This window comes from Chaetomium strumarium, assembly GCF_033439665.1.
Source record: "Chaetomium strumarium strain CBS 333.67 chromosome Unknown B0T15scaffold_7, whole genome shotgun sequence".
In the NCBI taxonomy this organism is placed as follows: Eukaryota; Fungi; Ascomycota; class Sordariomycetes; order Sordariales; family Chaetomiaceae; genus Chaetomium; species Chaetomium strumarium.
Window position 1 is genome coordinate 342,123 of NW_026944435.1, and position 25,829 is coordinate 367,951.

The window sequence follows — 25,829 nt, forward strand, 5'->3', positions numbered from 1 at the left end:
GAGAGAAAGAAGGTTGGAATAACCGCAAGGGTCTCGCCTCTCACTCCAGCTTGCACCGCCGAGAGAGGCTGTAGAATGTAATCAAATGTAAGATAATAGGAAGATAATCGCCCCAACCCACCGCACCAAAAAAGGGGTAGGGAGGATCGCAAGGATAAACAGACCCCCAAAGAATGTCAAGACCAACAGATACTCATACATCCCCATTCCAGTTATACGCATAGTGAGCAAATAGATGAAAGGATCATGTCCCAGAAAAACGAACTACCTTCTTCTCGCCGAGCTCCTCACGCCCTTCCGCAAAGAGAATCTCTGACCGGCTGGCACCTCAGCCTTCCCCTTCTTCTTGCCGACACCACCGCCGCTAACAACTTGGAGAGAAGAGGCCTTCCTCAGACTCCCTCTCCTCGTACTTACTCCTCCATTCGAGTTCACGGGGGGCGCCACATCCATGGCGTCGCCATCGCCTTCCGCATCCCCATCATCACCGTCGTTGTCGTCATCCCCTCGATGAACCGAAATCGTGTTCTCCTCATCGACATCAAACTCCAGGTCCCGGAGCGCATCTTCATCCATATCAGTCAGTTCCTCGCTAAGACTGCGGACGGCGTCCCGCCCCGTAGTCCAGCGCTCTTCGACGGCTGTGGTGCCGCGGAGCTCAAAGCCGGACAGGTACCAGGGCACCCCGCCGTCGGTGAGCGGATTGTTGCCTGTAGCGACTGCGGTGGCGCTGGATGCGGCGGTCGTTGTGATGGACGGGTTTTGGTTCGGAGGAGCGGCAAATGAGCCCAACGAGTTGGAGTCGTGTGATTGAGGTGGGGTGAGGGGATCATTGTTGTTGGAATGTTCGTGAGCGGGCGAGAGGTGATTGTTGTAGTTTCCACCTGGCAAGGATGGAGGGGATGCGGAAGAGGGAGGTTTGGGGAAACCGTTGGCAAGATGGTGACTGGCATCGTTGGGTGGTGGGGCTTGGTCGCCGGAGAGGGTGTTATTCGGTTGCTGGGTGTCCTCGTGCGCATCTCGGCGTCCAACTTCGATGTTGTCTTCGGCAGCCTCGTCAGGCTCTCCCTCTGCGTCGGCGTCGACATCTTCCTCGCCTCCGCTGGGGCGGACTACTATGATCTGCCCCTCTTCTGGAGGGTTGGCCATGTCGACGTCTGGGTCCTGCTTGGAACCTGTGCCGTCCTCGCCGGATACTGTGATGCTAGGTCCAGGTGCTCGCCGCACCTCAAGGCTCGCTTCGAGGACGCCTTCGAGTTCTTTCTGCAGTGTCTCGATCGACTTGCCGCAGATGTCCGCTTCGGCCTTCAGGACTGTCTCGAGGTATGGCTGAAGTAACTTCAGGATCCTCTTGCCCAGGCGCTTGCGGGCGGCGGTCTCTGAGTAGTTGCTGTGCTTAGAAGGAGAGGCGTCGACGGGCTCGAATCGTGGCTCTTGGGCCGCTGATGCCGTGGCGGGGTCATTGATCCCAGCATTGATAGCCTGGCACAGATCATGGGCAAAGTCTAGTGTTGTGGTGTAATAACGTTCGTCCAGCCTGTCCTGGAGTTTCTGCAGTCCCCGCTTGAAAACGTTCTTATCAAGCCTGGAATATGTCAGTTGCAGCCCGTGGCAGGGAATCAGGGTCGAATAGCCACTTACAGGAACGCCTTGTCGAGGATCGGCTGCATCTCCTTGAAGATGGGGAAATAGCAGCTATCGATGAAGTCTTGCTCGATTTCGGCCGCCTCGAGCTTCGCTGCTTCGCGCCGCACGACGGCATCGGAGAGCTCCTTGAGCTGCTCGAGATCCTTGATAAGTGTCCGGCAGAACTCGACCCTCCTCGCGAGCCGCGCCCTGCCCGAGGGGCCCATTGCGGCAAAGTTGCGCCGAGTCAGCTCCATGGAAGAGAAGGTCTCCATCTGCAGCTGTAGCCGCTTGAGCAAGGCGGCGCCGCGACGTGCCTCGCGCTTAAGCGTCCAATACTTGCAGGCCTCCGCTACAAAGTCCTTACGCTTGCGAATCGGAAACCGTGCAAGGGCGCTCTCGACCAGGTCGTAAACGGCTTGCGGAATGATGGGTGCGCCGGATGGCAATTTCCAGACGTTTTTGGGTGGCTGGCCCTTTTTCTTATCTCCCAGAACCACCGACACTTTTGCGCCGGTTATCTGCGATTCGTCCGGTGGGTGCTCTGTGATGGCGTTGCGGTGGGTGGCTGCGATTTGCAAGGCCGAGGCTTGGCTATCTGCCCAGATGCGGCCCTTCATGGTGCGCTTGTAAAAGCGCTTCGCATCTTTCGTCGCGCGGGCCACGCCGTTTTCCTCGGCATAGTCCGGCGGGCAATGCTTGTCGCAGAACGCCTTGAGCGGGAGGCTGCCATCGAGAACTGCAAGGGCCCCCTGCGCGTTCTTCATCTTTAGGAACAGCCGGCACCGGCGGGCGCAAGTCACATGGAAGGCTTGGTAGCAGTTTTTGTTAGAGCACTGGATGCAGGCTCCCATGCGCTGATTGCAGATGTAGCATGCCAGCTTCCAACGCGTCTTGGGGACTTTTTCCACCTCCATGACAGGCTCCATGAAGGTGTGGTTTCCCAGTGACACCTCAGGGATCCACATGGCGCATAGCAGATGCGCCCACTTGGATGAGTTCGTCTGTTTGAACGCCCCATCCGTATTTGGACAGAAAATGCACGTCTGCAGTACCGAGTTAGCACTATGGCACACATCTGCCGCCTTGCGGCCCGCGACGCCTCTTCTCCTTTCGGCCACTTACCGGAATACCGCGCCCAATAAGCTGGCACTTGCGACACAGCCACTGTCCTTCCGGAATGAAGGGCACTCCGTAGCACTCTTGGTGGACGGCAAGATCGCAACCGTCGCAAAACACAATCGCGTTTGTGTTTTCGCAGTCGCCATCGTCGCAGATGGCACATTTGCTATCTTGTTCCTCCCCAGCCTGCGGCTCGCCGTTCACTGCAGCCGCCGAGCTCGACCGCGGCCGATGAGTCTGGGGCGGCTTCGGATTCGGCTTCGGTATCCTCTTCTCGAGCGCATGCCACTCTTTCTCGATTTTCGTGATCGTGATTTCAAAGATCTCGCGGGTTATCGGGTCGAGCTCAGCGGCTTTGCGTTGTACGTTGAGCTTCTCGAGCCACATGTCGTCCTGCTCGTCCATGTCATATTCCACCCGACCGACAGTGCCAGCCGGAGGATGTTGTACAGCGTCACCGTCGACTTTCACGGCGCCCGGCTGATCGGTCTCCTCTTCCATGTTCGCATCCGTCGCCTTGATGAGGTTGCGATCCGGTCGGATGAAATTGTCGCTCTCTTGATAGCCCACATTCATCATCGACTTGTCGACATATCTCGCCTGACCAAAGGTCTTGCTCTCGAACAGGGCGATTCGGTTTGTTTTGCGGTACTGAGGCTGTTTCAGATCGAGACGCTCCTTCGACGCCTGCCCGTGAATGGGAAGGACCTTGGGAACCTTTGGGGTTGCGCCGAGCTCGAGGGTCCGGGTGGCATACAGCGAGAAGGAGTCCCGAGGTGGCCTACCAACCCGACGCCTGCCAGGAGTATCTGGGAGGCTGCCGAGAGACGGTTTGCCTTGTCTGCTTGGTGTCCCGCTCATCTCGGTCGCAAGGCCCGGGTTTGTCTCCTTGGTGGGCGTGCCTGTACCGTCGACATGGATGCCGGGGGCCAGCGCAGCCGGTGTGGGTGGGACCGGTTTCACAACGCCGTCGACTTCATCAGCCTGATACACCATGAAAGTGGCCTCGATGTCGAGATTTGGGTGGAACTCCTCCCATCCGCGCTCCTCGCGGGGCTTGTATCCTTCGCTTTGCACGACTGCCGCCGCTACGGCCGCCGCCGTGCTATACTGCATATCATCTCGCTCGTCCCGGTTTACGGCTGTGCGAATACGGGTGCTTCTCTCTCGTCGTGGATATACGGTCGGGGTAGGCTGCGCTTGAGCCGCGACGGATGCTCGCACCCGCGGCGCGGTGGTAGTGTGGGCGAGCGACTCGGTGGGGATCTCGGTGCCGTCTTCGTCAACGAAGCGTCCACCCCCGCCGGGGCCACCAGGGATGTATCGACGTTTCTTCGGGGCGGGTTCAGTGCCAGGAGCATCGGAGACGCTGCGCTTGGAGCGAGTCGCGCTGGCGGACTCGGATCCTCTGGGGCGGCCCGGACGCCGGCCCCGCACTATGCGCCTCGGTGTTGTTGGGGCCGGAGCCATGGCCGGCGACTGTTATGGGAGCACTTCGGGAGTAGCAAAGGTCAAAAAGCGCGCTCAAGTGAGCGAGACGCGGGAAAAGGGGGAGTCAGCGCAGGGATGCTGCTCGATGCGGGGTTAGTCGGGGCGGGCAGCGGCTCTTCTCAAGCATTTGCTAAGAATGGACTGATTCGCTGGGCCGGACGCGGCCGTGTGCCCACGGTCGAGCAGGAGGCTCGTTGCGACTACTGATGATGCTGGACGTGATGCGATGTCCAAGCTTTGGGAAGACGTGACGTTAAGGAAAACGCGAGGCGTCGTGCGGTGCTGGCCAATCAGCGCGCTCGTACCATGAAATGGGTTAGCGGTCCCTGCCTGAAATGCTTACGTAAATGCAGCCGCATCCATGCAGGTCCGAGCGCCAGACCAGGGTGTGTGTCGCCTATCACATGCAAGTCGCAGCGCCTTAACACGCTAGCAACGTTCAATTTTCAAAGGTAAGTTGCAATGCGGATTGTTGCTTGTTGGGAAGATGGGTGCAAATCCTCGGTCTTCTGTAAAACCGACGGCAACTCTGATGAATTGGAAGTAATTGAACTTTCACGCTGATCTGCGGCTGAACCCCACAAGACCACACTAGGCACCATGTGAAATGTCGAAATGCCCCACAAGGTGCATTTGCGAAACACACTGGCAGGACACAGTAGAAAGCTCACAAGTCCACAACTGCAGCCAGGTTACCGGACCAGATATCTTACAGAAACGGTGTGTTGCAGACCCCGAGATGTCTCAAAGCCATACACGTGCCTTGTGCCGCCCTGGATATGCAGGAAGGGTAGCATCCTCCCACATCCATACGTACAATACATATCCATACAGCCATACACTACACTACCTTCTGTCTTTGCCGGCGGCACCAACTCGTAGGGCTGAACCTCGACCGATGGCCGCGACCCCAAATGACGTGTTCGCTGCTGGCGAGCCTTGGCAATCAACCCCAACTTGGTTTCCACTTTCCCATTGCGATCATTTCAACGAGCAAGACTGGAATGCGCCAGACCAATCAGAACCTGAGCGCATTTGCAACAGCGGTCAAGACCGACCGCCAGCGACTTGACTCCATCTTGCCGGCGGCGTCCACTCTCGAGCTGGCTAGATCCCTTGTGCTTACACCACCGTCACATCTATTAACACGTCTCCCATCAGCTTACCTACGTAGTCAATTGCTCATGTCAGACTTCTTATGATCGTCCTCCAAATGCAATGTCCATTCCCTTACTTTCAGCTCTTTCTATCGAGACAAACGCCCCCCAATGCCACACAGCTTTGGAAGGACCTGCCGATTCGGCTTATCTGGGCTCGAAGGTTCAATTCCGGAAATCTCTGCCGTTTGGCTATACCCTCAATTGCTCTCCTTCCCAAGGATGGGTCAAGCTAGCGCTACGGACTGTTCTCTGCTTATGATCAATTATACAACCTGGCTAGCAATCATGATTCTCTTGCTCCTGTGAGATCCGTGTCCTGATAACCCTAGTGGACCGGAGACAGCTCATTTCGGGATCGCCTACTCCAAACCGATGTATTCAACGGTTGTCGTACAAGATGATACGCTGGTCTCATCTTTGACTTTTAGCAATAAATCGCAATCTATAAGGCATGGTTCCTACAGCAGTATTTAATCGTCCTTCGGCCCACCTCTCCAGCGAACGACTTTATTCCACAACATCAGATCAAAAAATACACCTATACGGTCGCCATGGAACAGAGCCGTCGACTTGAAGCCTGGACTCATCCATCTGAGCCTAAAGAGAGAAAAGTCAGTCGGAGAACTCTTAGAAGGTCATCCGGACTGGGCTTCCACTTTCGAGCTTAAGTCGGAACTCTTCCAGAGATAACAACAGGCACTGAAGCACGCACAACTGGACAGATGGCAAACCTGGAACGCCAGGCGACCGACATGTCACAGAGTATCTGCTTACGATACCAGTCCAGCTCAAAAGCACTATGCACATCACATTGATCATACGGCTCAGACTTTCCCTAGCTGGACTTCTCAAGGTACCGACAAGGGGAGTCCTACCTGGGTAAAAGGAACTGCATGGGCCATCTGACCTAAAGGAAGGAAGAGAAAGAGAAAGCGAGAGAAGAGCATGCAGTGCAAGAAGCTGCAAGAACGGCATTCGTAGGTACGCTGCACACAACTTCATCACACCGCACCAGACCATGCAAACTCAACACCTGTGCGCGAGACAAAATGTGTCTTTCATCAATTCATCTCTCTCTTTCTCGTCTGCCCCCTCCCCCATCAACTGTCTTCTTCTCTCGCCTAACCCCAGCCTTCTTCGTATATCTTCCAACAAGCCTTGTAAGCGGCATAGTTATTTTTAGTACAAAACAACACCTCCCGCCGACTCCTTCCATCCAAGTCTACAACAACGGAAAGGGAGATGGGTATTAAGGAGCCAGGGGACCATGCCACACCAGCAGCAACATCAGAGGAACAAGACGAAAGCCAAGACAAACGCCATGATCCTTCTCACCTCGCCATCCCAACCAAAAACGCCATGTATGCATGCATGCAATATGCCCCAGTGCGATATGCTCTGCTGTGATATCGCCAAATGCAAAAAAACAAAAGCAGGAAGCAGGAAGCAGGAAACAGGAAACACGAGGGCAGGCAGACAAGAACCAACCAGTCAGAAAGAAGAGGGTATTTCCGATTTCGTTACCGCCCGTCGTTATCCGTCTTTCAATCCAGCCAACCGAACAGGCCCAATGGGACACAGAATAATCCCTTCATCCGATATCATGACTCTCGGCACGGCCCATGCAGTCGTGCCGAAGAGTGATGTGATGTGAGTGGATGAGGGAAGGGGGGTATCACAAATTAAGACATGATGGTTTCGCTTTTCAAACAAGCGTCCCACCACTGGATATGGCTTGCATGTTTGAAGTTCTGGGTATCGTTGGATCCGAATGGATGGATGGGGAGGTTGCACCAAAGTCAGTTGCCTCGCGATAATCAGGTGGATGGGAAGCAGGGTCCCAACCTTCTTCGCTGAGGACACTCAAGTAGCCGTTGCCGACCTTGTTGCGTAGATCTTCGATTTTGCGCCTGTAGAGCTCGCCCCCGACATCCCAGTCAATGTTGCTCTCTGGTGATCCGAAAAAGGATGGCAAATGGGAAACGACATCAGTATCAATCCTGGGGATGTCTGCGGTCGCTTCGCGTGTGTTGGAAGGGAAACTCTCCGCCAACGGACTCTGCAGTGCCTCATGTACCTCGGGTGGCTGCGAAGTGCGGTAGTGGCCATTCGAATCAAGGCTGATGTTGCCAGGTGCCACACCGCGGTTAACGGGCCGCGAATAGGGCACACTTGTCTCACTAGTAGCCAGATCTACTATTCGGCGCTTGGGCGCCCGGCGACGGCGCGAGGAGCTGGTGTTGACTTCGCTGGATGCAGTCTTGGGTAGGGGCCTGTCTTTCCGGAGAACCGCGGGCTCCTTAGGAGGGGCATCGTAGATGATGGCCGGCCTACTAACATCGACAGCTGGAATCTCCGGGGGTTCGGGCTTGACCACTGGGATGGCCGGAGGCATTTCGGCTCGCTCCACCAAATAGCGTTTCTCGGAGTACGTTGGCCCGGTGGCGTCAATAGTGATGTCTTCCGTATATCCGGGGGTCTTCCGGAACAGGTTGAAGATTGTGATTCGGTAGTCACGGTGGGTGCGTGTGAATGGGTTGCCTTCCACATAGATCTCGCGAATCTCGGGAAGTCCAGTCAGCCGAGCCAACTCCATGGGGTCAGCCAGACGATTCTCCCTCAAATCCAGTCTCTCGAGGGGCAGGAGCCTTTCGATTCCCGCAATAGATTGCAGACGGTTCGCTCGCAGGTTTAGAGCAGTGATCGCGGGCAGGGGATTGCGTGTCAGGGAATGTAGCGATTCTATCATGCAATAGGCCAGGTTTAGAGCACGCAGAGCACTGAGAGTCGCTAGGCTGTCGGGCACCTGCGTAAAGAGGTTTGAGGAGAGGTCGAGGGAGTGAAGGATGTTAGCAAGCGGCGCCAGACTCGCTGCGGGAATTGCGGTCAGGGAATTATCCGCCAGGCTCAGGTGCTTGAGAAAGCGCCACTTTGACGCTGGGAGGATAGCCGTGGCCAAGAGGTTCGACGAGCTCCCGCGAGAATTGTGCCACGAATCCGAGAGGCTCGAGTGAGAACTCCCAGACCCGGACCGACGGATCTTGTAAGATCCGCGAACATTAGCGGACGGATTCCTGGAGCTCCCAGGTCGTCGGGGAGAATGGCTTCGTGTCCGGGTGCCGTCCTTGGACGGCGAGCCCGTTTCATCGCTATCAATCCTGACGATCGATGGCCGTCTACTATCCGGCCCATTAGATCCATCCTGCTCAGCCCCAGCTTCGCTGTTCAGCGATCCAACCTGCAGATCAGCTGTGGATTTCCTCGGCCCGGGAGAGCCTGGGATGACTGAGGACCTGGGCAGGTCACTGTTGGACATAGTCGGGCTTCTTCGAGGAGTCGCGGCCGCAGGCCATGGTCGGGTGGGCGACCCATGAGTCTTGGACGAGCGGCGGCGCCTCTTATCCATGTCGTCTAGCACGATATCAATCAGAATATCGGCTGGGTCGTCCACGCTGGCGCGCTTGAGCGTAAGAGATCGAAGCTGCTCGGCAAGCCTGTCCCAGCCGAAAAACTGTCTGAAGTCGATGTCGCTGACCTCAAGCGCCTGCACGTTTTTGAACACGTAGAGTGGCACCGCGGAGTCAAACGGAAACTCCTCGTAACCCTTGATGAGGCGAGCTTGGAAGTCGGGTGCCAGCTTCAGGGAGGGGATCTTGGTGAAGGCAGAATAGAGGTACTTCAAGTCCGCCTGAAGTGCCGCCTTCTGTCTTTCCGTCCTTGCCGCTGATATGCTTGAGCCAATCCCGAGGCTTGCCCAGAGAGCGGACATGCTAGACATGACGCTCCTAATGCTCGAGACGGAGTGAATCGAGCCGACGTCGGAGCCGCGGCTCTTGGAACGTTGCGACTGTCCCAGGAATGACACATAGTTTGCCGAGGCAGTACTATCATGCAGGTTCTCAAGACGAACTTTCATCGGCCCGACAGGGATACCGAGCTCTTCGAAGCGAGAGAGCAAGTAGAAGAGATGGTGTGCGGTGAGGGCCAACCTTGCAGACTTGATAGTGTGTGACGTAAAGTTTAACGTTCCAAACGACAGGGCGGCGGCGAGTGTGCTCGACGTCGAGGCGGACGTCGAAGGTCTTTCAGGTACGGACGGCGGTGGCATGGTCCCCGTCGGGATTGACGACACACTTTGGGAGGGTCCATGGCGAGGCACGTTTTGCCTCCGGAACTGAAGTGCGTTCGCAAGGGCCTTTTCGTGCGTCCGCACAAAGTTGGCAAGTTGCTACAGAACCACAAGCCGTTAGCTTCTCTCCCGCATATGTCTGGACTGAAAGCCAAGCACCTGGAGATGCGGCTAGCAGTACCTTAATGAATAATTCCCCGTCTTCTGAGTCCATCTTTGCCGATTTCCTATGGATATGTATGCATGAGGGAGCGATGATCAAAGGAGCGGACGGCTGCCAGTCCTAAGCCTGGGGGACGGGGTAGGAGAGGGATCTCGAACTCGTCCTCGGCCAGGCGTTTATCGGCGGCCAACTGATCGAGTATCACGTCTTCAGCGACGGTGTTGAACGTGGTCCGGCGCGGGTTGGACAGCAGCCTGATCAGAATCATATGTCAGTCGAGCGATTCGTCACGGTGTACAAGAAACTCGGCGTCTGTGGCCGATGATAAGGCACAGGAGGCCGGCCAGCGAAAACAGTCACACGACCGAGGAAGCTTCCGCGGCCAGGAATGGCGCCCAGTTGACGTAAAGACGATATTGTGCTAGGCGGGTGCGGGGGAACTCGGCCAGAGTCAAAAGAGGTCGTAATCTCGAGAAACGGTCGGTTGCGGGGACGGCGGCTGTGCGGCACAGGATTATAAGCCACCTACGGGTTGCCAGCTGCGTCTCTGTGAAGTAGGTCGTTTGAGTGGTCGGCGTCCCTTCCCATGGTCTCGAGACTCAAGGCCGCCGGTTTCAAGGCCAATGTTGGGACTGAGTAAGTGCCGGCAAAGCAGATCCCCGTCATTCCTTCCATTGTGACCGCTGAAAGACCAAGTCGAGGTAAAAACAAGCTTCCATTGTTTGACGCTGGCGCCGAGGCCGGCTGAGCAATAGGTAGGGTGATGGAAGGAATGGACCAAGGAATCACGCGCATGCGCACAAGAAGTCGTAAGCTGAAGGCCAAGGTCCACTGGTACCGGTGGATAAGTCACCAGATAGCGTGATCGAGAATCCCTTGGTATCAATTCTGTCGGACAACCACCAAACGCTACGACACGAAGTCCTCTGGGGTGCATCACGGTTGAGATGCAACGGTGAGTTCGGTCGCCGGACGCCACACAATGCACAAAAGAACTGGATGAAGGAGGAAAATGATAGAACACTAGTCACTTACCAGAGTGTAAACCCAGAGAGACAGGTCACCGGTCGGAGACCTAGGCCCTTGGATTCCGTGGCCAAACCCGGGCGTGTTCTCGGAATTTTGTCGAGGTGGCCGCAAAACGTGCCGGTGCAGCACAATTGACTCAGGCGCAGGAGGGAGGGGAAGTGGAGGAGCCGGGCAGCGGAGTCGCTAGAGACACGACGAGATGGATGGAGATCCTGCCCGCGCTCTCGCTCACACGCTCGACGCGCTGGCGGTGCAGCGTCTTTCCGTCGCGAGAAGGAAGAACAGGGGAATGAAGGGTCTTCTCTGGTGATGAGCGGGCCGGGGAGCAGCCAAATTAAAATATGGACCGTACCAAAACTGCCCGCTGCAGCTTCACGGGGGTCCAGCTTGATGGCGCTGGGCAAGGACCGCCCACTGCACGGTTAGGCGGCGCCCACTTGCCTGAGTTGGGCAAGGGTGCTTGCAGAGCAGCGGGGTCACCCGCAGAAACCTGGAAAGTGCGAGCCAGGTGGGCAATTTCCCACGTCCCGCACCTCGCGCGTAGATTCCCGGCTGGTTTTCGCACTGTCATGGACGGTGCTGCTGCTACATCTTCTTCGTGCGCCATACCTGGTAGTGTAAAGTACCTGCTGATGTGCCTGGTACGTAATGAACTTGAACATGAGTCTTGAAGTCTCCTAGGTCAGGCCCCTTTTACCGGCCGGATGACCATTCGACGACCGTCCCACTGATGATCAATCAACGCTTACGGCGGCTTTGGTGTTTCGAAGCTTGTGTACGATGCAACACAATAACCGCGTTCTCCTCTGATGTGCAGTTGCAAGTGGGAGATGAAATGAGAGCGACCTTTCTATGATAGCGTCGAACCTTCTGGTGTCGTCGCCCGAACCTGCGATGTAGTATTCCCGTCTTCAGAACACCTCAGCTTTCGCGGCCACACGGGAAACGGATACCTGAGAACTGCACTGGCGCTGAGATGCCACTTCTCCAGCCAGTCGGTTCCCGCATGATCATCCAAGAACATGCCGCCTGGTCGCGGCCCCGACCAATCGTCGATACCGGAAGCAATGCAGGTGTGGAGGAAGTATGTGCTACAACACCTGTGGTAAGTAAGTGAGTGAATACCACTCTCAGGCTATGGACGCTACATGTCTCATGGAATGGTAGTGCGACTTGTCGAAGGCATACGTGCATACGTGCGAGGAACGACTGTGTATCAGCGGGGGTTGATTGATGAGGTGGTGCGGTTAGGTATTCCCTGTATTGTATTGCACCTATCTGTCTCGGTTCCAGATGGACAGGATGGGTGACATGGAATTCTTCTTGAAGACTGGCATCGCATACCGTGACTTGCACTGTACGAACAGACCATCGAGAGGACGAGCTGAGATGTCTTGGCGGCGCGCCAGATTAACGAATCAATCACCAGACACAAGACTCAAAGTCATTTGGCGGGGTCATCGGGCACCCGACCTTTTCCTTAACTCCTTGCCTTAGGATTTCTCGAGTCTTCGAAGCCCCTCATCGACAACACCATTTTATGCGACACTCAACTCATAATTCTGGGTCGAGGAGTTTAGGGAAACCTAGGTTGTCCATAGCTCACCCAGCGCCTTGTTTACTTTTGAGTTAGGTAACGACCCGGTTCTCGCTAAGCATCCCGGCAACCGGTGATTATCCCTTATCGGTATCAACCACCTCCCGCAGCTACCTATCACCGAAATTGCGGAACCCTGCATCTTCATGCGTGCTCACGGCCCGAACAGCGCAATCGCCTCGCTTGTCCTACAGTAGTTGGGATTCCCAAGAAACGACTTGTGCAAGGACCAGCCACGGCCCTTCGTGTAGCGCTGATACGTGTAGACATCGGCCTTGTATGTACGAATCTCAGCAGTTAGTACAGGACCAATGGCATGGAGCGGCTGGGGGTTCATGACCGGTGCCCCGCGCCCCGTTGCCGTTGTCCCGTGTTGAATATCAAAGACAAGTCGACAGGGGTCGCTCAACGCTTACGACTACGACTAATAAGACGGCAACACCTTTCGCCAATCTTAAAAAAACGGAAACTTTCTCCTCTTACGGCATGCAGGACTCGCAAGCAAGTGGCACACTATGTTCTTTTTGTACGACCAAACCGGCCCATAACAGAACGCGCTCATGTCGTCTTCGAAAAATATGCGCGTCAGTAACTTCAGGTATGAGCGAGTGGCATGCAATCGATTCGCAAGCCTGGCACAACCCTGCAACGACACCGCCGCACCTCTCACTTGCAGGCTTGGCAATGTCTGCATGTGCTGCTGAAATTCGGACTCTCACCTCACCTTTGCCGAGCCCATTCCGCCAGGCCATACCCGGAGGGTACATTACGGAGCTCTCGCTAGGAAATGCCCTCAGAAGAAAGGGGATCGTGCGAGAAGAGGGTCCGTGGTTAAACAGCATCTGATGACATCCACCACGGCATCACAGCGGTTCCCCGTCCTACATCGGCTTTGGGCGCCGGTCGTGCTCGACCTTCTCTTACGGGTCCTGGCATAGCCTTCTGAAACTGCTAACTACCCCCAGCGTGCTATGGGCTCCCCGGATTCGCAGTCATGCAGGATACACTGCATCAGAGGAAGGGACTTTGCGGAAGGATATCGCAGTAGACGCCGTTCCCATGCCTGTGTCCAATCCCACGCTACACCAGCTACCATCTGCTGTGTGAAAGGCGGACGGTGAATGGGTCTAGCACGCAATCCACGCATGGCTTGAACGACATGATGTACATGCCGCAGCCTCACCGCCTCCGGTTGACCTCGAGGCACTCCACGCCAGCGCGATTCGCAGCTATAATTGGCCGGCTTGCCGTATTTGCCGGCTTGGACGGCAGACGATTGGCCTCGACAGCCCCTTGGAGACGCAACAGGGTACGGGCGGGATCTCAAATGCAGATCTGCTTAGTATCGCGACAATCCCCCACGGATTCAAAGGAAGCGGGGTTCTTGAACCCAAGAATGAGAGGCATGGCGTACTTTTTGAAAGGATAATAACCCTCGCTGGCGGCTAAACAAGGAAGGCGTTCATAGTTTGAGAATATCCCTGGCGCTGGCGAGGCTGGCAAAGACAATGCCGTCGCCGCTTGCGTCAGTTCGCATATGCCGGCGCCGAAGATCTCGAGATGGATGAATCCCGGTCGAATCTTGCTTCACAATGGAGCAGAGATCTCCGTTCAGAGTTCAGATGTCAAGCAAGGCGGTCTTGTCCATCTACTCCCCGCGACCCACAACTGCGACCGCCCTGATGCCCCAGGTGTGGTTTCATTCGGAGCGTTGCGCCCAATGGCGTGTTCCTGTGAACACAACCTGTTGCCGAATCCCCACCGCTGCTTGCTTCGGTTCGTGGAGAACTGGTGACGAACACTGGCCGAACTTCTCTCAGGGACTTGCTGATGACGTCGCCAACGTTCGATAGATCCGCGCCAAACTCGACTATCACAGACACCACGTTGTCCAAGGAGCAATTTACCTTAGTGCACATGACACCTCTGGATGGGACGAAGCGCGCAAGAACACATGAGACGATGTGATACCTGCGCGGGGTCATCATGAGATGAGGCGCGCCAGCGGCGCCTGATATCTTCCGTTTGCCAAAGATTTAGTGTAAGTAGTGATATTCCTTTGCCGTGTCTCATTCGGTGAGTTGACCTTGCGGGGGATCTTCTTCACCCTGGCAATCCCAAGGCTTGACCCCCACCCTAGTTCAGGGTTTTCTGAGCACGAGCCATATCCCGTCGACAAGAGAAAATCTCAAGGTGGGCTGAGGCGGGGCAACGGCAGTCGACAACCCGTCGCATCGAGTCGCACATGCATTCCTACGTAGCTCCTCCGCGATACCTACTCTCAAATCCCCTCTTCCTTCCGACTCTCACCGCCTCTCCCTGTGACGGCTTTAGTATGCATGCGATGCATGCCTTGCTGTTGAACGCAAAGCAAGGAAGCGAAGGGAAGAGAGTTAAGTGGGTGCCGTGGCTAATCTGGTTGCACGTACATTGCATTAGCCTCTAGCTGCGCCGTCGGCTTGCATGCCTTGTACTTCTCACTTTTTGTTCATGGAACAACTCTCGGAGGGGTCTTCATCAGGGTCCTCTCTGCTTGCTTTTTCGCGGGGCAATCCATCTGCGCGATAACGAACGAGTACCAACGGACATAGAGGAAGATTCAATGAGAACAGAGCAAGAGAGCACGCCGTTATACGCTTCCCCTCCACGGGTCTCCCAAGGGACGCATAATGAATGGCCAACTCGGCCGTTGGGACCTTCACCTCGGCCATCCCGAACCCCCGAGACCGCCAGAATCACGGACCGGAACGGTTATCGCGCCGTTCTCGCCTCACCTTTACTTGACCTTAGTACTCCGTACTTACAGTCAAGTTGTCAACCCCGCCCCCAACTTCTTCAACACCCCTGTCTGTCAATTCCGAATCTCTGTGCTCGGCGCCGGATTGCCGAACTCGGACATAAACGATGCCATGACTGTGCGGGGATGAATGATCCGCAGGATCGCGGGCACAACATCCTCTGATGATAACTAGACAGCTGACCGCCTTCCTGTGTGGAGCGTTGATGATGGTCTCGTTGTTCCACCTCCCCAAGTTTGTCGGAGCCAAGACCAAAAATGCATCGATGCATGACATAGGTACATACCGTAAGTAGGTACTGGCACCTAACTAACACCTTGCCCGGGGTCTTTAGCCGTTTCTTTCTGTTTCGTCATGGAAATGCGGAATGCGGGGGGATATTGAAACTTTCTCGCTCTTACGATGAGCTTGACGCATCATCTGTGCCTCGCTTCACGATAAGCGGAGTGGCATATATGGTAGTGGTGGTGGACGACCGGCGAATAGCCTCCGAGGATATCATGACCACCAGTGGTATAGTTGACTCTGGGCCAATAGCTCTGAAGGAATCAACTCGGGGATCACTGATGGCAACCTGCCCTGCTGGGATACAGGAGATCGTGATACACACGCGATACGCCGGATGTAGGGCGTTTACCGGAGGGTTCCCGGGCTACTCATGAGGAGGAAGTGCATACCCATTTGGTTTGATGAACACAGAGCCGGGGTTGATGTGGTTGACTTTGTGGAAAGGGGGGAAGTTTGCCCACGGTGCGTTTCACTTTACAAGAGACACCCTGGGAGGGTTGGCTGGGAGGAACGGTTTGGCCTGTTGTGGTCACTCCACGTGTCCGTCTCTGGACACTGGGGAGGGAGGATGATGGGTAAGGTGAACTAGGAGATTCCCTGCTATGAAGGCGCGTAGCATCCAATGCTCGAAGGCTGCTGGTTGTTTGCTTGCCTGCTTGCTGCTGCTGCTACGCATCGGGGGGTGCTCACACGGTCACAGAACGGAATGTTTCTACATGTCACTGTCAATAAGGTAGGCGAAAGGAGTTGGTAATCCTCTCACATGCTACAGTATATGTCACAGATAAACTTGGTTCCCTTCAAGTTTGGCTGATATGCGTTGAGACCAATGGCAAGGGGTGGAGGCACAGCATGACCAACCCCAAAGAAGGGCTATACTATTAGGCAGACGAACTTCCTTACTATGTAATAAGCTGACTGTTGAACGTCCTTAGGACCTGACGCTGGTGCTGTGTACTGTCCTGGATATATAAGGTAGGTAATTAGGGGCCTCATGCCAAGACTGGTGATGGAGCCACAATCAACAAAAACATACAACACCGAGGATTCCCCAGTCGTCACCGACCTGAGTACTGATTCGGCCCTTGGTAGCTTGACGTGGGCAGAGCGGACGGGATGCCGTATTTTCTACCAGGTATGGTCGTATGTATTGGTGTGGGTGTGAATGAGAGCGTTATATGGGTGGTGGGGTCAGGGAAACCAGTGACATCCACTGCCGGTTGGTCTTCGCTCTGATGGGCAGCGTGGGCCTGGGCAGGTTCCTTTTTGTCATGTGTAGCTACCCGCTTTCTCCAAGCTCCAGGGGGGGCAGGCATGGGTGAAATGAAATAAAGGTAGTCTTGGTGATGAGCCTCAACCGTTGAGCTGTCATGACTAGACTCTCCATACCTGACCCGAGGGGCCCTGGAATATGCCTCTGGAATAGATGCTCTATAATTGCTTTGAGGTTGACCGCGAGAAGGTCTGGTCCGCGGATCTGTGAAACAAATATAGAGAGTCGACCTTAATGAAGACGATAAGGTGGCTGCCTCTCACGGGCTGGTCACCGAAGATATATCTTCTGAAAGAAGATGGGATCGGCGAGCAGCGTCGTCGATGGACCTTTAAAATGTGACAAGAATGATAAGAGCAAAAATGGGGAGGGAGAAAAGGAGAAATAGAACACAAAGGACAAAGAGCAAGGAAAAGGGAGATACAGAACTCCATGACAACACGGCGAGATAAGTCTTACTTCAGCACGATTCTGTTGGTGTACACGGCTTCATAGCCCAAGTGAGAAGTGCCATTGAAGATGCACTTAAAGCTTGAAAGCTCCCCCAAGAGCCCGACCTTGCGTACCCTCAGTACCCTACCCACTGTGCCGGACCCGTAAGCACATCGGCATCAACTGAGCGGCTCTACACGGTATTCTACAACAATGAGCAAGCCGTTATACACGGTGTTACACAGCAGCACGCCCTAATCATACATTCATACAAAAATCAAATAAACATTCCTACCGGGCCTTCACGGTATTTGGTCTCACAGGCAGCAGCCTGTCCATCGCCCGGCCCTCGTCCAGCGCCCAGCCGCCTGACACGTCCAACTTATACTCACGGTTCGCCAGGTAGATCTTGGCGAACCCCTCGCGGCTAAACGACCGCCTGATTCCGGCCCACGCGGTCCCGAACGCCTTGGCCGCGTCGCGGAACGGCGCCGTCAGGATATGGTCCATCTGATACTTCTTCGCCGCAATCCTGGCCTCGCGCGCCGCCCGCTCCGCACGCACTCTCTCGGCCAAGCTCATCGTCTTCTGCGCCGCCCCCGCCCGGTTGGACCCCGCATACAAGGTGTACATCCTCATCGGCAACAGCACCTCCTCGGGCCGGAGAAGCATCTTCTTGGCGGGTAGGAACGGCACCGCCCGGCGCGTCGCGACCTCGATGAAGATGGGACTCTGCGGGGCAGCAGCAGCAGCAGCAGCCGCAGCGATCTGCTTCGCGGCGACGGCCGCCGCGGGCACCGCCTCGATGGAGCGCACGATGCGGCCCGCGCCCAGCACGAAGTAAGCGCCCATGCCGGCCATGAAGATCAGGATGACGCTGAAGGCGTGCGGGACCCACCACAGCAGCCCCTCGGGCGGGTGCAGGATGACGGTCCAGTACTGGTAGACGGTGTACGAGACGCAGAAGGCGGCCGAGCAGAAGCAGCCCGCGCGGAACCAGAAGTGCGAAGGCGCTTCGTAGAGCAGCGTGCGCCCTTTCTGCGCGAGCTGCTCGGCGTACGAGGAGGCGCAGGCGGCGTGTGCTGCCGTCGTCGCGGAGCCGATGGCCAGGGACGCTCTGGCAGGGGCGGGTTTGGGGGTTGTTGTTGTCGAGGTTGCAGTTCTAGGCGTGGCCTTCGCTGCGGGTCGTGGTATTTGTGCGGCTTTCTGGAGGATTCGGGAGGTGTGGATGCGGGCGCGGAGGAGCAGCCGGGCCTGGGTTGCGGCGCACTGACACGGGGCTTGCTGCCGTACGAGGAGGAGAACTCGAGGGCCGAAGCCCCTGGAGAAAGACGCCATCTGGAGGTCTGAATCTTAGTTATGGAACTTGGAAAAGGCGACGCATTCAGCAGAATCCATACCTTGAGTAAGAGCTAAGTCAATTGGCTACCTAATATTACCACTCCGATCACTCCGATCATACCGCGACTCTCGCTCCGTTCGGGGCCCGAAATTTTGTCGGCCGCAAGTGAATGTTCACGGATGGAAAGTCAGGTCTTGGCGGAAGCTCCACCGGAAGATCCCCAACTGACATGGTCAGAGAAGTGGGTCCCGTTACGTTCGGGGTGAAGAACCCTGGCTGTTCCTTGAACTTGGCGGGAGCCAGTCCGAACTTAGGCGGTGGTCCAAGCTTTCTTGGCAAGTTCCCAACATTTGCTCTCGCGCAGATCAGTTCGTTTCTCACATAACAATTACCGAAGCACCTCGACTCAATTCAGGTTTACGCACTGCAGTCGCCATCATGGCATCCTTTGCTGCAGCATGCCGCCTGTCTGCGCGGTTAGCGACGCGGAAACTGCAGTCGGATGCGGCTGTCAGAGGTTAGTTTATAGCTGGAAATTGCAGACAAAAAGTAGAAAAAGAGCCGCTCACAGCTCCCATGATGCAGGGTTCCGGACATCGGCCATCGCTCTGGCCGCCCAGAATTTCACCATGCCCGCCCTGTCCCCCACGATGACCGAGGGAAACATTGCAACCTGGCGGGTCAAGGAGGGTGAGAAGTTCTCAGCTGGTGACGTCCTCTTGGAGATCGAGACGGATAAGGCGACGATGGATGTCGAGGCGCAGGAGGACGGCATCTTGATGAAGATCATGCAAGGCGACGGAAGCAAGGGTGTGCAGGTTGGCACCAGGATAGCAGTCGTTGCTGAGGAGGGGGACGACATCAGCTCGCTCGAGATCCCCGCCGACGTGAGCCCTCAACGAACGCAGACCGCCGAGGCGCCCAATGTGTACGAGACGCAGACTTCGGCTGCCCCGGAACCCGAAGCCGCACCACCTTCGACCGCGGGTCCCAAGGCCGCCGCAAAGCCAGGAGCGAAGACTATGAAGCACAACTACCCTCTGCTCCCATCGGTGGCACACCTCGTCAAGGAGAACGGCCTGGACGAGTCTGACATCAGCGGCATCATCCCTACCGGACCTAACGGCCGTCTCCTCAAGGGTGACGTACTCGCTTATCTAGGTAAAATCAACGCCAAGATTCCGTCCGAGATCTCGTCGCGGTTCGACAAGGCGTCACATCTGGATCTGAGCAACATCAAGGTCGCCAAGGCCCCCGAGCCCAAGATGCCACTCAAGGAGGCTGCGCCAGTACCGCCTCCAGTCCCCGTCAAATCGCTTGTAACGCTTCCGGTCTCCCTGTCGGCCGTTATCGAGGCTCAACAGAAAATCCAGAAGTCTCTTGGCGTGTTCCTCCCCCTCTCGACCTTCATCGCCCGCGCCACAGAGATTGCCAACGACGAGCTCCCGCTACCCGCGGGGTACCAGCCCACAGTAGACGAGCTGTTCAATCAGGTCTTGGGCCTGGACAAGGTCACTGGCCCTAAAGTATCACGGGGCTCTTACATCCCGCAGATTGCCGCCATCCCGCCCGCGTCTGCCCTGCCTACCCGCTCCGCCCTGGCTAAGAAGGTGGACATCATCGACATACTTGCGGGGGGAACGTCGAAGCCGAAGCGGGCTGCGAAGACAACAGTGATCCCGGGGGCATCTACTGGGCCGAATGTCTTCAGCCTGCAGGTACCCAAGACTGAGGAGAGGAGGGCACAGGTTTTCCTTGAGAGGGTTAAGCTTGTCTTGGAGAACGAACCTGGGAGGCTGGTGCTGTAACGTGGAATTACTGGAACGGGTCTTTGTGTCCAGTCAGTGTAAGAGGCAAATCGAATTCAGAGCATAGATACTCTTTTTTTTATCTTACAGTGGGCGGCCATCCAAGTGTCATTGGGCCTTTTATCGCCCGTGCATGGGCGGCATGGAAGAGAGAGCTGCGGACTCTGCCAGCGTGAAATACTCCAATGTTAAAATTGAGTTCAAACTACCTCATCCTTTCAGTGGTTAAAGGCTATCATTGTCCGCCTCTCTTTTCGCTGTATAGTCGCAAACGCTCCGACCCTTGTGTGTCCGTTAGTGAAACGACAAGACAAGCCAGATACCCTCATGGCGACGATTTCTGCGTTCCATCTGCAACCTCATCGATCTCCTCCTCCTCCTCCTCCCATTCCTCCCAAGTAGCCACCTTATCCCACCCATTCGGTCTCGTCGTCCTCACATGCCCAACCCTCAGCCCGTCAATCTCGACTGCCTCTCTCGGCCATCTCACCACACCCTGAAACCCTTCACTCCATGCCTCCTGCATCATCGTCCCCTCCTCAAACAGATGCGGCACCACCTTCCTCATGCTTGCCAGCGCCCTCTTGCCCACCTCATCCACCGAGTCGCTATGCCGCAGCTCAAAAAAGCCTGCCTCGTTCTCGTGCTCCCTCCTCAGCCTCGCCTGCTCCTCCGCGGGCAACAGGCCCAGCTCCATGAGGAAGACATCATACTGACACAGGCTGGTCCTGCACACCCACGACCCGCCCTCCGTAGCTCGCCGGTAGAGTCCCACCAGCGCGGCCAGACTGCCCAGCGCGCCCGTGGCGTAATCCGACATGGGGAAGGGCGGCACAACCGGCTCGTCCAGGCCCATGAACCGACCCTGCGCCCACGCCACGCCCGTCACGCAGTCGGCGATCTGCTGCCACCCGGGCCGCGTCGCCCACTCGGCGCCCGCCGAGGCCGGCAGATCACAGCCGCCGAAACAGTCCTCTGCCACGTACACGAAGCCCTTCCCCCGCTGGCGGGCGAGTTCCCCGAGCCGGGCGGGGCCGTAACCCAGCCGCGCTAGGGCGCCGGGGCGGTACCCGTCGATGAGCACGTCCGCGTCGGCGAGGAGGGCGTCGAAGACGGCGCGGTCGTGGGCTGAGTGGCGCAGGTCGAGGTGGATCGCGTGTTTGCCCGTGTTGACGTCCAGCTGGAAGAAGGGGACGTCGGGGAGGTGCGGCGAGGTGACCTTGAGGACCTGGGCGCCGTGTGCTGCGAGCGAGCGGCCGATTGTCGGACCGGCGATGATGCGGCATAGCTCGAGGACTTTGATCCCCGCCAGGGCATAGTGCGGGCCAGAGCAGGGGGATGGGATAGGGGATCGGAAGGGCACGGGCGGGGTGGCGGTATCGGTTGGGTTGGGCTGGACGGTGAAGGGTGGGAGCTGTTGGAGGGCTTTGCCGTGTGCGGTGGACTGGAATTGAGGCCACGTGAGGGCTTGGATGCCGGCTTGGCGGTGGGCGAGGTTGAGGGTTTCGAGCTCGGAGGCTGTGTGTTCCATCACAGCAGATTCGATGTAGGAGATGATGGCGCGGTAGTCGGTCATGGAGGGGTTGTCCTTCGGCAGGCCGAGCATCTCGAGGGTTACATCCGCGTCAAGGGAGCCGTGGATGTGATAGTACTCGCCCGGGGTCTTGGTGCTGTAGAGGTTGGCCGACATCCGCCGGTACAGCACTGACTGAGCGCGATTCAGATCCGTATCTTGAAGCAGGTTAGCCGGTTAGCCCCTTATGTCCTCCTTCCTCCACAGACTTGGGATCCGGAGTACGTACCCGGAATCTTCTCCTTAGTTCTCACGTCCGCTTTGTCCATCCCATCAAGAGTGGTTAGGTAGGCCGACATCAGAAAGGCCGAGACCTTGTCGACATCGACCTGTATCCTCCTGATCTCTGTCCCGTAACGCAGCGTGGCAATGGCAGCGGCGGCGCATGCCTCGAGAGCCTTGATGGCCGTAACGGCCTCCTGCTCTCTGAGAGGCGTCGGGAAGTGCACTGCATCCCCGTTCTCCGATGTCGAGTTGATATCAACGACCTGCGTGAAGGTCGAGATCGCCCCTGGGAGCAAACCTCGGCAGGTCGCACACAGGCTTGCGAGTGCTTCCTGCGACCCGGCGGCCACAGAGTATTGGGTACGGTTCTGAGGCCCCTGAAGCGCGGGTTCGCGATCTTTCCCGAAGGACAGAATCCGCTGCCAGCAGCGAATTGCCGTGAGAAGGATGCTTTGCTGTGACATCTGTCCAAGAACTTCTCCGTAGAGGCTAGAGTTGTCAAGAGCGCTGTTCCAGCCCCAGTTCAGGGATGAAGTCGTCGACGCTGCCATCGTAGCGGCCGCCTCCATTCGTCTTCAGAGTTGGGAGCACAGTCGCTGTGAGAGAACAGACACATCACGACGAATCGCGGGCGACATGTCACTATAAGTGTCCCATCCGATGCATAGCCATGGCGATGATGACACCCTGTTGGTCATGAGAGGACCTTGTGCATGGTCCAAATTCCTGGTGAGACCCGCAGTGTCGAGCGGATGATGGGAGCTAGTGGAGCTAAGGTGATACCCGGCACGTGTTGGCCACGAAAAGAAACAGGCGTTGAGGAACATCGCCGCATCACCGCATCCGTGACGGCGACGGGGTCTCTGTTTTCTGGTTCCCCGCGCGCCGGCGGGGTTTGTTCCAACGCGGAGAGGATCTCACAAGAAGGGGGAAGGCTATGATTGGAGTCGTCTTTCCGCGAGCCCACGCTAGGTGAGCCATTTACATGACTCGCCAGGACCGGAATGGCCCCAACGACTGGCGAGGTATTGACGAATCCTAGGGCTCATGGTACGGGCCCTCCACCCGCTGTACCAAAAGAGCGATGGGGGAATGGCTCGGCCCGGCATGTTCTTGCCGGGCCCTGGCAGAATCTTTTGGTTGCGGGATACGCTGTGATCTACCAGTTCAGGTTCACGTGGGACCCGGGCGTGATCACGCGGCCGACAAGATCCGAAGTTGTAACATAGATTCAGACTGAGACAGTGAGACTTCGCAGAAGAGGAAGTAAGAGCTGAGTTCCTTGGCGTAAGCATACCGGGGAAACCGGTTACACGGCGGGATGCTGAAGAGCCTTGGGGGCGACCCTGCACCCCAGAGACACAAGGCGAGGCGTTGGTGACGGGAGCAAGTGTGGGGTTAGCGTGTGCAAACACAGCGCTTGCCTGCCCCCTGGGTGACGAGCATACATACCAACCCGAATCTGGGGACGCTGCAGAAGCTGGTGGACAACGTGGGGAGACCATCCCTGCCTTCAATGTGGTGTGATCCGCGGGTCGATCGACTACCGAGGAGCTCCGCGTCGGGAAATTCGGGATGGGCGATGGCAGACGCCGAATCGACCCACGGACGAGATGGTTGCTCAGACGGGAAAGGCGAAGCCGCGCGTGGCCAGGCTGGAAAACAGCTGCGTCGCATGAGCCTGCCGCGGTGGCTTCGCAGGAACGGTTCGTCATGTGTATAACCTCAGCCGTGAGCCGCGCACTGCTCAAGAGAGCTTGTGCGTGTTTCATGGGCGGATGGGACATCGTTCCTGACGAATGCCGTCATCTGCTCGCTTGATGCCGCTCCAATGTCCACTTTTGTGAGTCCGAGAAGACGGAGCTGGCTCTGTTGCTTGGGTTACCGGAACGGAGATCCCGAAAGAAGCAAGTAGGGACACGGTCACCCGGCGCTCTCCCCGCTTCTCGCCGTGGGGGAAATTTGATGTTTGGTGGTTGTGTTGAAGATGGAAATCCCGCCGGATCAGAGACACGACCAATCTGCGAACGATCTCGAGCAGGGCCTTCGCGGTCGAGCGGTCCACTTATTATGCTGTGGGGCGTCCCGCTCGGTAGCGGCCGCACCCATATCCACTAAAACTGGGGAAATTAGGTGCATTATCCGATGAATTCGGCGCTGTCGGTCGTCCCTTCCCTCTGCGATATACTGTGTAGGTTGACTGCTGGGACGGGCTCTCTAGGGCATCCACGGAATGAACCTGAGCAATCGCACCTTCCTCGGCTTCACCATGGAACCCCGAAATTCCACTTGACACCACGAGGAATATTCCAGGTTCCTCGGTGGTCCTGCGGTCACGAAATTTGGTAAGCCAATTTTGTGCCGCCTTTCGATCCCACTCTGGTTTGCATGCACCTCGTAGAACGCGGCTCGAATGAGGGTCTCGAACCCCTGACAGCCACACACCACCAACCTAGGTAGGTAAGTTCAAGTTACCAACACAACCTCAACAAGTGAAGAGAAGGACGCATCGAAGTCGCTTGGTCACACAACCCTCTCTCTACCCCAGAGCTCGACAACTCGGGGCTTACATGCAACCACATGGAATGGACGTGCCGTCGTTCCCCTTCGCTTCGTCTTGCCTGATCCCCGCCAGGGCACGCTCTTCTGGACGAAAAGCTTGACACCATGGTAGCACCAACCTCACGCCACGAGGCAAGCCTGCTATCTGACGACCCAATGCGGACACGTTCAAAGACATCGTCGCTGTCAAGCACGAGCTGGGGGCGCGGCTTCGTTCGTGTGCTGGGAGGAGGTAGGCCTATCGCCATCCTCCATCGCCGTCATGGGGCCTATTGCAATGTTGAGCTGGTGGTTGCCAACCCCCCTGCTGGCGCATCCTTCCCCACATCATGTTCGCTCGATGTCCGCGTCATGCAGCAGCGGCTAGCTGGCGCATCGCGAAGTTATCCAAGTACTTGGGTCCACGTGCCCCCTCGCACCGCTTGCTGATGCAGCTGGGCCGAGGCGTGCCAGTCACTGGTTAGCATGCATGGAGCCGATCTTGGGTACCTTTGGGCGCAAAAATCAACCGGCCGCACAGCCAGTATTATCCAAAGTGTCAACCTGCAGCAGCGAGCGGGCAGGGGTTTCTATTAGAGGCTCCCATCATCCACACTCCAAGCGGATGGTGTGCGCCGAGGGCCGTCGACGGGTGTTCCCCGGGCCCCGCGATCGAATTTCTGCCTTTGCTCGCAGGACTGTTTCACGGCGGCCGCGGCTCAGCATATCTCGTTGCGTGGTGCAGAATCCTGGCGATATTTTCGTTCAACAGTGACATCTCTCGCCCCGACGCCCTCATCATCCTGAACTCGCAGACCCCGCAATCAGCCTGCTGCACAGCGGTTCGTGCCACCAAGCGCTCTCCCGCCGCTGCGCCCGCACGAGACTGGGACCCCGACTGAATCCATCAGGCAGGCTAGAAACCCCAGCAGCTCCCTGCCCGACCAGCCCAGCAAGTACATCCTATCCTCCCTGACAGATTACATCCATCCGATAACCCGGCCCTGCTGCCGACGTGTCTCGTGCGTCATCCGTTCCCTGCCGTCGCCAGCGGCTTCCGATCGCACCAAGATTCGTCCTCCTTCTGTCGTTCTCTCCTCTAGCTATCAGCTATCAGCTATCCGCACCGTTGCACTTGCGGCTGCTGTCTGCTCGGCCAGACTCCCGGTCAGCAGGACGGCCTGCTTTCCGATGGCGGGGCGCCCGCGCGCATCTCCCCACGCAGCAGCCTC

General features: G+C 56.9%; 6 protein-coding genes across 6 annotated transcripts; 1 reads left to right on the forward strand and 5 right to left on the reverse strand.

Annotated features, from left to right (window-relative positions):
* Window positions 1-169: 169 nt before the first annotated feature.
* B0T15DRAFT_289201 (uncharacterized protein) lies at window positions 170-4,328 on the reverse strand. Its single transcript, XM_062863685.1, has 3 exons — window positions 2,752-4,328; window positions 1,642-2,672; window positions 170-1,585 (listed from the first exon to the last, which is right to left on the reverse strand). The coding sequence occupies exons 1-3, from the start codon at window positions 4,216-4,218 to the stop codon at window positions 265-267; spliced, it is 3,819 nt and encodes a 1,272-aa protein (XP_062717795.1). The 5' UTR covers window positions 4,219-4,328; the 3' UTR covers window positions 170-264.
* Window positions 4,329-7,104: 2,776 nt separating this feature from the next.
* Window positions 7,105-9,742, reverse strand: B0T15DRAFT_403786 (uncharacterized protein; the record flags this gene model as incomplete). Its single annotated transcript, XM_062865227.1, has 2 exons — window positions 7,105-9,627; window positions 9,710-9,742. The coding sequence occupies 2 exons, from the start codon at window positions 9,740-9,742 to the stop codon at window positions 7,105-7,107; spliced, it is 2,556 nt and encodes an 851-aa protein (XP_062717796.1).
* A 7,400-nt stretch (window positions 9,743-17,142) lies between these two features.
* Window positions 17,143-18,666, reverse strand: B0T15DRAFT_440003 (uncharacterized protein). The gene is made up of 2 exons (XM_062865900.1): window positions 18,509-18,666; window positions 17,143-18,454 (listed from the first exon to the last, which is right to left on the reverse strand). The coding sequence occupies exon 2, from the start codon at window positions 18,444-18,446 to the stop codon at window positions 17,400-17,402; it is 1,047 nt and encodes a 348-aa protein (XP_062717797.1). The 5' UTR covers window positions 18,447-18,454; window positions 18,509-18,666; the 3' UTR covers window positions 17,143-17,399.
* Window positions 18,667-18,684: 18 nt separating this feature from the next.
* B0T15DRAFT_289301 (uncharacterized protein) lies at window positions 18,685-20,421 on the forward strand. The gene is made up of 2 exons (XM_062863686.1): window positions 18,685-18,967; window positions 19,036-20,421. The coding sequence occupies exons 1-2, from the start codon at window positions 18,889-18,891 to the stop codon at window positions 20,256-20,258; spliced, it is 1,302 nt and encodes a 433-aa protein (XP_062717798.1). The 5' UTR covers window positions 18,685-18,888; the 3' UTR covers window positions 20,259-20,421.
* B0T15DRAFT_289315 (CoA-transferase family III domain-containing protein) lies at window positions 20,421-22,824 on the reverse strand. Its single transcript, XM_062863688.1, has 2 exons — window positions 22,061-22,824; window positions 20,421-21,989 (listed from the first exon to the last, which is right to left on the reverse strand). Exons 1-2 carry the CDS (start codon window positions 22,623-22,625, stop codon window positions 20,584-20,586), a joined length of 1,971 nt encoding a protein of 656 aa, XP_062717799.1. The 5' UTR covers window positions 22,626-22,824; the 3' UTR covers window positions 20,421-20,583.
* On the reverse strand, window positions 22,727-23,983 carry B0T15DRAFT_289308 (uncharacterized protein). The gene has a single exon (XM_062863687.1). It carries the CDS (start codon window positions 23,841-23,843, stop codon window positions 23,025-23,027), a length of 819 nt encoding a protein of 272 aa, XP_062717800.1. The 5' UTR covers window positions 23,844-23,983; the 3' UTR covers window positions 22,727-23,024.
* Between the last annotated feature and the right edge of the window lie 1,846 nt (window positions 23,984-25,829).

Bases quoted from the DNA above. Each gene is read 5' to 3' on its own strand.
- B0T15DRAFT_289201 (XM_062863685.1), bottom strand. From the start codon at position 4,218: ATGGCTCCGGCCCCAACAACACCGAGGCGCATAGTGCGGGGCCGGCGT. The intron at 2,673-2,751 runs GTAAGTGGCCGA...TCGGTACTGCAG, and splicing joins TTATTGGGCGCGGTATTCCG to ACGTGCATTTTCTGTCCAAA. The intron at 1,586-1,641 runs GTAAGTGGCTAT...GACATATTCCAG, and splicing joins ATCCTCGACAAGGCGTTCCT to GCTTGATAAGAACGTTTTCA.
- B0T15DRAFT_440003 (XM_062865900.1), bottom strand. From the start codon at position 18,446: ATGGCGTCTTTCTCCAGGGGCTTCGGCCCTCGAGTTCTCCTCCTCGTA.
- B0T15DRAFT_289301 (XM_062863686.1), top strand. From the start codon at position 18,889: ATGGCATCCTTTGCTGCAGCATGCCGCCTGTCTGCGCGGTTAGCGACG. The intron at 18,968-19,035 runs GTTAGTTTATAG...CCCATGATGCAG, and splicing joins GTCGGATGCGGCTGTCAGAG to GGTTCCGGACATCGGCCATC.
- B0T15DRAFT_289315 (XM_062863688.1), bottom strand. From the start codon at position 22,625: ATGGAGGCGGCCGCTACGATGGCAGCGTCGACGACTTCATCCCTGAAC. The intron at 21,990-22,060 runs GTACGTACTCCG...ACCTGCTTCAAG, and splicing joins AACTAAGGAGAAGATTCCGG to ATACGGATCTGAATCGCGCT.
- B0T15DRAFT_289308 (XM_062863687.1), bottom strand. From the start codon at position 23,843: ATGTCCCATCCGCCCATGAAACACGCACAAGCTCTCTTGAGCAGTGCG.